Consider the following 12,081-nt stretch of genomic DNA (forward strand, 5'->3'; position numbering starts at 1 on the left):
CTCGCGAGAGCGCAATGCATGGACCGGTCACCGGAGCGTCGCAAGGAGTAGGAAAGGCCTGGGCTGGATCCGGAAGGTGAGTATATACTGTAATGATTTTTTATTTTTTTATTAGTTTTAACATTAGATCTTTTTACTATTGATGCTGCATGGGCAGCATCAATAGTAAAAAGTTGGTCACACAGGGTTAATAGCAGCGTTAACTGAGTGCGTTACACCGCGGCATAACGCGGTCCGTTAATGCTGCCGTTAACCCTGCGTGAGCGCTGACTGGAGGGGAGTATGGAGCGGGCACTGACTGCGGGAAGTAAGGAGCGGCCATTTTGCCGCTGGACTGTGCCCGTCGCTGATTGGTCGTGGCTGTTGCCGCGACCAATCAGCGACTTGGGATTTCCGTTACAGACAGACAGACAGAAAGACAGACAGACAGATGGAAGTGACCCTTAGACAATTATATAGTAGATGTAAAGATCGAGCTTGTCATTTAGCCCAATGGGTCCTTGTGTGTTACATTTAATTATCCACCTCGCTTCTTTTTTCAAAATAATTTTATTATAGTTTCCACCCTGCGGTGGGAATTTAACCAAATCTAAACCCGCAAACCTGAGATGTTCAGGGTTAGAACCATGCTCCATTTGCATGTGGTTCCTTTTCCTGTCATTATAGAATGATAATGCTATAATATTGAACCCACTTTTAAGAGACCATGAGTCACAAGTAAATGGCAGAAGTTGCAGTTACCACATTTATAATTACCTTTCGGAAGGTTTTTGTTTAACCAGTTATTGTCCGGAGGTAGTATACGATTATGCACTAAAAGATCAGCCAAATTAGATGTTCTCTTATACCCAAACAACGGACTATTAGAACCGATGTCTTGCAGGTAATTATAAATGTGGTAACTGCAACTTTTGCCATTTACATGTGACTCATGATCTCTTAAAAGTGGGTTCAATTAATCATCATGTCCGCGATTTTATATCTTGTAAAAGCAAATTTGTAGTATATGTTTTATTTTGCCCTTTTTTATTTTGCTCCTATTTTTATATAGGGAAGACTATCAGACCTTTAGTGACCAGATTCCGGGAGCATTATCATTCTATAATGACAGGAAAAGGATCGTTAAGATTAATCCACCACATGTAAATGGAGCATGGTTCTAACCCTGATCTTCTCAAGTTTGCGGGTTTAGAATTATCTAAATTCCCACTGAAGGGTGGTAACCATAATAAAATTCTTTTGAAAAAAGAAGCGAGGTGGTAATTAAATCTATCGCACAGGGACCCATTGGGCTAAATGACAAGCTCGATCTTTGCATTTTCTTATAAGAGACTTTACGTCTACTGTTTGAGAAAAGAAGTGAGGAGGGCAATTAAATCCATTGCACTAGGTCCTTTAAGGTTAGCTGGTAGCTTTCTCTTTCCATTGTTCTTTAAGTAATATAAGATTATGTTGTAATTCTTGCTATGTGATTAGTCAGTCCATAAATAAGAGTATTAAAGACATTTTATATGTTTTTTTATGCACTTATATGCTTTTCATCACTCACTTATGTTTTTTAAAAATGTGTTTTTCACTAATGTGTTGTTGAATCATGTGCAGTCATTAGCCCTTATAAAGGAAATGACATCATCTGATTACTCACATGGACCCGTAGAAGCGTTGTCGATGCGAAACGGCCGTCGTCCTTCCCCGCATCCCTCCTGCACCTGTTTGTCCCACTAACTTTTTCCACAGACCTAATATGGTTCAATAAATGACTTCGTTGACACAGCTCGCGGGTGAGTGCTGCATTCATTTTCTGCTCCTGCATTTTTCACACAGATGCTTTTTTCCTTCATGCCGTGCACCAACTACCCAGAGCTTCCATACCGCTGTTCTTAATGTGCCATTCATCCCGAGCGACAGACGATAAATTTGCATGACCTTAGTGCCATTCATTTTTTTCTTGCTGTGGATTCCCATGATTAATATTCTGTGCAGTCAATGATATTTAAATATGTTGGGTGCAGAGATAGAATATAAAATGTTATAGTTGTAAGAAAGAACACACGAGTGCACTGAGATCAACCTATAGTCTAACATATTGATCCAGAGGATGATAAAACCCCTTGGGTCAGATGCTAATTGCCCCATATTAGAGGAAAATTCTTTCCCAACTCAACATACGCGAATCGGACTAGCTCCCTGGATCGATGTCAGTCGCAGAATCTAGTGCTCACAAACTGTAATATATATCAATACAGGCGTCGAGGCCTCCTTGTTACTTATTGTACTGACCTTCCTCCAGAATAGTTTGGGTCGCGAGGCTGTGGACTCCTTAGCAGCTTTGCTTTCTCCTTCTGAGGCTGTTATCTGTGTTGGGACATCAGAGGATTTAGGGTCCTGGATTACTACCTGTTCTTGGGGGGACTTCTCTGAGTTTACAGATACAGACACAACAGACTGTTCTACCACAACCTACAATGGAGATTAGTCATTAGTAAAAAGCTTTTAGTACAATTTAGTAACAATTAGGCTGGGTTCACATTGCGTTAAGTGCAGTCCGCTGACGGCAACCGTTACATAGCGGCACTAACGCTATGTAACGGATGCGTTAGCGCACCCATTGACTGCCATTATGTAGCGCATCGCTAACGCATGTCATAATCGGCATGCGTTAGTGATGTGCCGTCATTCTGTGACGGACCCTCGGATGCAGTCTGCAGCATTTTTGGGTCCGTCACCGCTAGCACAGATAGAGCATAAACACGATCTTTTTCGGCACTTGCGTTAACGCAGTCCGTTAGCGTATGCGTTGAATGGACTGCACTAATGCAATGTGAACCTAGCCTTACACCAACACAGACAGGAAATAGATTATTACTGTTGTTATTATGTCTCACTATCTATCTATATACAGCATCTATCTATCTCATATCTATCTGTCTATCTATCTCATATCTATCTATCTATCTATCTATCCCATATCTATCTATGTATCTATCTCATATCTATCTCTCATATTTATCTATCTATCTTAGATCTATCTATCTATCTCATATCTATCTCTCATATCTATCTATCTATCTATCTATCTCATATCTATGTATCTCTTATCTATCTATCTATCTATCTATCTATCTATCTATCCCATATCTATATATCTATCTATCTATCTATCTATCCCATATCTATCTATCTATCTATCTCATATCTTTCTATCTATCCCATATCTATCTATCTATCTATCCCAAATCTATCTATCTATCTATCTATCTATCTATCTATCTATCTATCTCATATCTACCTATCTATCTATCTATCTATCTATCTATCTATCTATCTATCTATCTATCAATCCCATATCTATCTATCTATCTATCTATCTATCTATCTATCTATCTATCTATCTATCTATCTATCTATCACATATCTATCTATCTATCTATCTATCTATCCCATATCTATATATCTATCTATCTAGATCTATCTATCTGTCTATCTATCTCATATCTATCTCATATCTATCTCATATCTATCTCATATCTATCTATCTATCTATCTATCTATCTATCTATCTATCTATCTATCTATCTAATATCTATTTATCTCATATCTATCTATCTATCTCATATCTATCTATCTATCTATCTCATATCTATTTATCTCATATCTATCTCATATCTATTTATCTCATATCTATCTATCTATCTATCTATCTATCTATCTATCTATCTATCTATCTATCTATCTATCTATCTATCTATCTATCTCTCATATCTATCTATCTACATATCTCTCTCCCATCTTTCTATTATCTATCTCCTCTAATTTCTGCCTCATCGAAGACTATATTATTAATTATTGGTGCACGTCTCCTCTTGATACCACTGATGATCTGACTGGAGATGGGGGTAGTAGCTGAACAATGACTGATTAATCAGACACAACAGTGTGGTATATGATTGTGTCCTCACACAATAAGTGGCTGCCAGTGACAGCCCCAGAAAGAAGTCACCCTATTTATGAAATATAGTCCATAGACATCTCACATAATTGCTACAAATACATGATATCCCTCAATGTAAGTACTTGTCCAAATGAGAGTCTGTGACAGGCAGGATGGTTATTGCTCGTTATTATGTATTAATTAGAGGAAGATAATAAGCTTATAATAATGTAAATCACATGAATCCAACAGACAGCAAAATACATCACAACTTCTACTTACTTTGCTGCCACTTGTCTGCTGCTCGTCTTTTTTCGACTGTCAAGAAAATAAAAAGACATAATTTGATACTGAAGAGCAATTAAGGCGTTTCTAGTATTTCAAGGAAGCGATTATCTTCTGATTGTTATGCTGAATTAGCTAATGTTAGTAATAAGGAGATGATGCAGTAATCGGACTTTCACATGGTGTGATGATCGCCCAAAAGATCAATCACCATTATTGCTGCAATATCAAGCGAGAATCTGATAATTTGTCGTTGATAGCGTCTCTTTTATTTCATCCCGCGATGGAAACAGACATCTGCCTGTCACTTCTAATGGGAAAGTAATTCTGTTATTTCTCCATCCTACGTGATACATTACCTATATTGTATGCATTGCTGTGGTTGGAGAGAACTAGGTAGGCACAGCTGGGTCCACTAGTATTTAGAAAGTGGCTTTTTCTAGTTTGTTCTCTGTACACAAAGTATGAATTTCAAATTTAAGTTGACAATTATTTCCTTGGGAAGAAAAAAATAAATCTTTTTTTACAACATCTAGTGAGACAAAAGCACGCTCAAGGAGGTGGCCATATCATGGCTGGGTTTAAGAGACATCTTTATGAATGTAAATCCAGAGGATCTTCCCAAGATGAGACCAACGGCAACAGTGAAGAACAGAAAAATCCAGATTAGACTTTATTAGGAAATATCTAAAATGCTTCTGAAAGATATTCTATGAATGTATGAAACCAAGATGAACGCGCATGATGGGAAGTGAAGAGTACACATCATCCAGCATACCTGGTGAAGGCAGTGCTATCGCATGGGTATATATGGCTGCCGATGCAACTGGGTCACTGGTGTTTATTGATGATGTGACCATGGATGGAATTAGCCACATGAATTTTGAAATGTATAGATATATCCACTTTTCCCAGCCACTTGCTGCAATACTGATGGAATAGTATGTCACAGTGTAGACAAATAATGACCAAAACATACCTCAAGAGCAACGTATTAGCACCTTATTATTGAGCCCAGGGATATTGCCTTGGATGGGCCTCACTTCTCTATGCTCAGCGCTGCAATGCCTGCCAGTCTATTAAAATCAAGATCCGGCAAGTCGTCACATGGGAAAAATTAGCTGTGGCATTCACATATTGTCTGAGTGGAAGAAACAGTGTTGATCCCAGCAAACTAGCGGGGGACATAGAGGAATCATAGAATGTTAGAGTTGGAAGAGACCTTAAGGGTCATTGTGTCCATCTCAGACAGATGCTGGCCCAGCCTCTGTTTGAAGACTTCCATTGAAGGAGAACTCAGCACCTCTCTGTTTTACTCATTGATCACCCTCATTGTCAAAATCTTTTTGGTGCCGGACTGGGAAGTGAGCATCATTTATTTTTGTTCACTTTCCAGGATCAGATCTCCCATTTACTTTTTTTATTGATTAAATGTGTGTATGTGCATGTAGCGTATGTAACCCTCTCTCATGTATAGTACCATGGAATCAATAGTGCTCTAAAAATAAATAGTAGCGTGTGTGTGCGCAAATATACTCCCCTAGTGCCGCTATTTCCAGTGTCTAGCAGCATTCTTCTGCTTTCCTTAGTGACGTCACCGCAAATGAGACTCTCCAGATCATTCTAGCCTCTATGTGTGAGCCGGAGGCCTCTTTTACAATGAAAACCCATAGAACCTTGTTTTGATGCTCTATAGCAGGGGTGTCAAACTGCATTCCTCGAGGGCCGCAAACCATGCGTGTTTAAAGATTTCCTTAGCACTGCACAAGGTGCTGCAATCATTATTTGCGTAGGTGATTAAATTATCACCTGTGCAGTACAAGGAAATCCTGAAAACATGACCTGTTTGCAGCCCTCGAGGAATGCAGTTTGACACCCCCGCTCTATAGCCTTACATTCTAAATGCAGACCGCAGCGTGACCCGAAGAGTTTGCAAAGTGGTGATGTCACTCAGAATAGTTGCAAAACGGTGCTGTGCACCGGAAAGAGTGGCGCTAGGTGTGTATATTAGCACACACTACACTACATGCACATACTGTACACACACAATCAACAAAAAAAGTTAGCGGGTGTGCTTCTTTAATATAGGGTCATAGTGGATAACCCTTTTAAGGCTGTCTATTACAACTCCCACTGCAATCTATACTGAAGGACGAAAGACCTAAAGATGGCTGCAGACCTGGGAAAATAGCGTATCTCTTAGGAGCTCACTCACTATTTGTTGATGTCCATGTGTTCCTGACTTCAGGCAGTAACTGGTCACAAAAGATTTACATCCACATATTAATAATAATTATTATTATTATTTTAATCTTAGTTTGATCAATTACTTTGAGCCTGTAAATACATAACGGTGGAACTTTACTTTTATTGCAGTACTGCGAAAGGAAACGCGGTAGGGACTAGTCACTATAAAAAGTGAAAATTAGAAATCTCAATGCTGGGCTAGCTAGTAGATAATAATGAGGACATCACATTAACATTTATGATGTTGAATAATGAAAACAGCGGTGTGACCAAAATGTGACTAATATAGGCCGTACTGTACATGTACACTGAGTTGTAAGAAAAAACAGCCAAACAATTATAATTGAATCTATATATTTTTCGCATGTAATATCTTTTTTTGTTTGTAATTTGACATGTTAGAAGTTCCTTCCTAAAAAATGAAAACATTCAGGATTTTTTTTAATGTTAGGATCTTTAGGAAAAAACTTTCCATTTCCTTATTGTAAAAAAAAAAATAATTTGTCCCACAAGTAGAGGCAGTATTTCCAGCCTTAGATAAAGCCTTTCAGCAATTATTAATACATTATTATTATTATTATTATTAATACAAGGTTGGGATTTTACTTTTCATGTTCTACATAGACAGGCGATTCCTAATATCTGACCAGCAATTAGTTTCATTAGAAGACACAGAACGTCCAGAGATAATGTGAGTTTCTTTCGATAAGTTGCTTGTAATCAATGTGATGACGTTCATTAGTATAATTAATACTAATATGGGAAAAAGCTCACACACAGTTGAGGGGTGTCATGACTTTAGTGGATTAGTCAATGACCCAGAAACACTGTTTTACAGATGGTTAATTATTGTCAGGACCCCAAAAGTCCTTCCAGCCGTCACCATCTGTTGTAAGTCAGTGATTTCTAACGGTCTCTACAAACCTTCTGCTTAAACAATCTGCTAAGTGTCCCAGACTTGGGGCTGTCCGACTTCTTCAGGTTTTTGGCCTCCATCTCAGAGGTTTGTTGCGCAGAACTCTTGTGTTTTTCCTTTTTAGATGATTTTCTGAAACCTCCATTCTCTTTTTTCTTTTTATGTGAGAGGTAGAGAAGGGCACATTGGTTATTTTTTATTCTTTCAGACATATTGGAGGTAATTTTTTATTTAATAATGAATATGATGATGATGATGATGATGATGATGATGAAACTTTGGTCAAAAACACCTTACAAAAATGCTGGATCATTGATGAATTATAGCTTGGTAACTTTGGCAGTAATAGTCCTGTGTATTATTTTTTAGGGCAATGCCCGAGTCATCATGTATTTCATATGTGGCAAGTCACTGGTATAAATTCTGGTCTGAAGGCCACTCAGCATGTGTGCTCATTATGAATAGAGGAAAAAAAACAAAACTTCACCCCACCCACATGCAGTATAATCCACCAAATAGTGTCTTTCCTCACAATGTTTACTAGAACTTCCCCACAGCAATGTACGATCAAGTTCTAATATACCTAAAAAAGACAGGTATATGTTGGGTGGTCAAGAATCATAAAGCCCCAAATACATTGAGGTAAAATCAGCCAAACACTGCAACATCGGCGGGATCAATCGACCAATCTGAAGGGTAACGGGGGCTTCCTGACTCTTCCCCCACAGTTGATGTCCCCCTTTTGCTTGGTAGGTAAATAATGGGGTGGCTTAGCCAGGACTGATTGTCTCTAATTACAAAAACCTGTTTGGAACTAAAAGTGGAGTCTTAAGGTACCTTCACACTAAGCGACGCTGCAGCGATACCGACAACGATGTCGATCGCTGCAGCGTCGCTGTTTGGTCGCTGGAGAGCTGTCACACAGCTGTTACACCCCGGTAACCAGGGTAAACATCGGGTTACTAAGCACAGGGCCGCGCTTAGTAACCCGATGTCTACCCTGGTTACCAGCGTAAACGTTAAAAAAACAAACACTACATACTTACCTTCAGCTGTCTGTCCTCCGGCGCTCTGATTTCCTCTGCACTGTCAGCGCCGGTTAGCCGGAAAGCAGAGCGGTGACGTCACCGCTGTGCTTTCCGGCTGGCCGGCGCTGACACAGGATGCAGGAGGAGTGCAGAGAAGCACAACGCCGGGGACAGACACGGAAGGTAAGTATGTAGTGTTTGTTTTTTTAACGTTTACGCTGGTAACCAGGGTAAACATCGGGTTACTAAGCGCGGCCCTGTGCTTAGTAATCCGATGTTTACCCTGGTTACCAGTGAAGACATCGCTGGATCGGCGTCACACACGCCGATCCAGCGATGTCAGCGGGAAGTCCAGCGACGAAATAAAGTTCTGGACTTTCCTCAGCGACCAACGATCTCCCAGCAGGGGCCTGATCGTTGGTCGCTGTCACACATAACGATTTCCTTAACGATATCGTTGCTACGTCACAAAAAGCAACGATATCGTTAACGATATCGTTATGTGTGACGGTACCTTTAGATAGCTGTCGGCCAAGCCCTTGTTTGGCCATCAGCTATTTCACCAACACCCATACACAAACATGATTGGCTTAGCCAACCACGCAGGTGTTCTGCATTTAGTAAGTCAGGAATGGCTTAGGACCTCCTGGGCTACTCCACAAAGCCCCTTTATTACGACTGGCATGTACAGTGCCACTATTTTTTTGTTCAACCCCTTTGTTTCTACTCCCCGATAAGGCCCTAAACTACGGTAAATCTATTAATGACATGGTGGTCCATGCTGCTGTTTTGAGGCTTGACAGTGACGCAAGTCTGTGTTTATACCAAATTCTTGAGAAGCAGAATAAAACTAGGAGGAGAAAAAAAATTCCAGAGAAGCTAAGACGAGCTTCCTAAACCATACCAACCTCTTTGCACTTCATGTTTTTTTTGTTTTTTTAAATATAGTGGTACAGAACTTATTGTTGACATAGATCAAGAGAAGAAGCCGTACTTCATGTTCCTCCTGCCAGTAAGGAGCCTTAATGTCAAAAAAAGGATTCTAACCTTTGCCTGGGAAATGAATGTGAAGGATCCTATCTGATTTTTCAATAAGATCTCTAGAAGAGCCATCGCTACTGGTGAATTTACTAATTGAGTAAATGGGCTTATATGTTTAGAAAAGGATGTGTCCAAAAAAAAGAAATTTGATTTAAAAATATGAAAACAATTGGGGTCCATAGATGAACATCCCTGGTCTACGATCGATCATCCTGCTGTTGGGAGACACATTTGTATATGCACATTAAGCTAACGTTCCCTTTCTAGGCTCGTTATGAATAGTATACATGGACATTGGCTGGATGATAATAATATTGTTTGCACATTGCATCTTATGGATTTATGCTCATATTTTCCTGAACATGTAGAAATGTCATTATGTACCACAGTTTATCCCAAAAAAAACAGTTCCAGGCTCCAGTGTCCCAGTTTGGGGGGAGGGAATTACCTTCTTTCTGTTTTTGTGATTTCTACTGAACTATATATTTTGCTTTTGTTCTAAATATTTGAGAAATGTTTAATGAAAAGAATCTGATTTAAAAAAAAAAAAGCCGTGACTCAGAGTCCATTTAGATCGTTTCTTTCTTATAATTTCTTCCATCTCCCAAAAAATGATAAATCGCTCCCACACATAAGTGTTTTCCGACTTATTTTGTTTTATAGTAGTTGTTTATATCAGTTAATTTTATTTGGGTGTTGTATGATATGATTTTTGGACGCTATATTGGTAGGATACCGATATTGAATGATAGTACTATTTAGGTACTGTAGTGTACTATATGGTAGTCTAATGCAAAAAATGTGGTAATATTTCTGCACTATACTGCACTATTTTATTAGGAAACGTATTATTAGGCATCGCTTTGCCCCCTGAGGAAGCTGTTGTGAAACGCGCGTAGGGGCGTGTGGGTATCCCCATGGACAGGGATATGGGTAAGATCTACGGGTGGTCTCATGTCTCTTTTATTGTTTAGACTATATTAGCCACATGGCCATTAACTGATATAATGATCTCTATAATGAAATTCTGCATTTGAGACTTATGTGACCATTTGGGCTATGGATAAAAAAACTTTTATACACTGGCACTTTAGTTTGTATATTTAAGCATGATCCTTATTTGGGTTGTTAGAGATAAACTTTATTTCCATGCCTTTGTCCTTGGGGTGCCATTACTTGTGATGCACCCTTAACCTGGTCTTTTGCTCTGTTCTAATTATCGTGTGATATTTATCTCTATATGTCATGCCTTATGTCCAAAATTAAATTTATTGTTTTATGATATATATATTTTGTGTTTTTTAGCTCCAATTTTTGGTGTTTGGACTATTATTAGGATGGTATGGGCTTATTATTTACCACTACAGTATGGTAGTATTATGTACCCGCTTTTATGGTACCATTGTATTGGTAACTTAATCAGTATGATTTAGAATCTGCATATACAGTGGGGCAAAAAAGTATTTAGTCAGTCAGCAATAGTGCAAGTTCCACCACTTAAAAAGATGAGAGGCATCTGTAATTTACATCATAGGTAGACCTCAACTATGGGAGACAAACTGAGAAAAAAAAATCCAGAAAATCACATTGTCTGTTTTTTTAACATTTTATTTGCATATTATGGTGGAAAATAAGTATTTGGTCAGAAACAAAATTTCATCTCAATACTTTGTAATATATCTTTTGTTGGCAATGACAGAGGTCAAACGTTTTCTGTAAGTCTTCACAAGGTTGCCACACACTGTTGTTGGTATGTTGGCCCATTCCTCCATGCAGATCTCCTCTAGAGCAGTGATGTTTTTGGCTTTTCGCTTGGCAACACGGACTTTCAACTCCCTCCAAAGGTTTTCTATAGGGTTGAGATCTGGAGACTGGCTAGGCCACTCCAGGACCTTGAAATGCTTCTTACAAAGCCACTCCTTCGTTGCCCTGGCGGTGTGCTTTGGATCATTGTCATGTTGAAAGACCAAGCCACGTTTCATCTTCAATGCCCTTGCTGATGGAAGGAGGTTTGCACTCAAAATCTCACGATACATGGCCCCATTCATTCTTTCATGTACCCGGATCAGTCGTCCTGGCCCCTTTGCAGAGAAACAGCCCCAAAGCATGATGTTTCCACCACCATGCTTTACAGTAGGTATGGTGTTTGATGGATGCAACTCAGTATTCTTTTTCCTCCAAATACGACAAGTTGTGTTTCTACCAAACAGTTCCAGTTTGGTTTCATCAGACCATAGGACATTCTCCCAAAACTCCTCTGGATCATCCAAATGCTCTCTAGCAAACTTCAGACGGGCCCGGACATGTACTGGCTTAAGCAGTGGGACATGTCTGGCACTGCAGGATCTGAGTCCATGGTGGCGTAGTGTGTTACTTATGGTAGGCCTTGTTACATTGGTCCCAGCTCTCTGCAGTTCATTCACTAGGTCCCCCGCATGGTTCTGGGATTTTTGCTCACCGTTCTTGTGATCATTCTGACCCCACGGGGTGGGATTTTGCGTGGAGCCCCAGATCGAGGGAGATTATCAGTGGTCTTGTATGTCTTCCATTTTCTAATTATTGCTCCCACTGTTGATTTCTTCACTCCAAGCTGGTTGGCTATTGCAGATTCAGTCTTCCCAGCCTGGTGCAGG

At 39.5% G+C, this 12,081-nt stretch overlaps 1 protein-coding gene across 22 annotated transcripts in view; it reads right to left on the minus strand.

The window, feature by feature from the left end:
* The window catches only part of BCAS1 (brain enriched myelin associated protein 1), a 197,315-nt gene that overhangs the window by 42,317 nt on the left and 142,917 nt on the right, over positions 1 to 12,081 (minus strand). For 13 of the 22 annotated variants that reach the window (XM_069750921.1, XM_069750916.1, XM_069750918.1 and 10 more), the window contains 3 exons: positions 7,388 to 7,534; positions 4,214 to 4,249; positions 2,281 to 2,460 (listed from right to left, as the gene is read on the minus strand). In XM_069750921.1, the coding sequence (XP_069607022.1) occupies positions 2,281 to 2,460; positions 4,214 to 4,249; positions 7,388 to 7,534 (363 nt within the window). The remainder of the gene's footprint in view (positions 1 to 2,280; positions 2,461 to 4,213; positions 4,250 to 7,387; positions 7,535 to 12,081) is intronic. The other 9 variants (XM_069750917.1, XM_069750908.1, XM_069750906.1 and 6 more) reach the window with 3 other exon arrangements.

This window comes from Ranitomeya imitator, chromosome 2 (genome assembly GCF_032444005.1).
Source record: "Ranitomeya imitator isolate aRanImi1 chromosome 2, aRanImi1.pri, whole genome shotgun sequence".
NCBI lineage: Eukaryota > Metazoa > Chordata > Amphibia > Anura > Dendrobatidae > Ranitomeya > Ranitomeya imitator.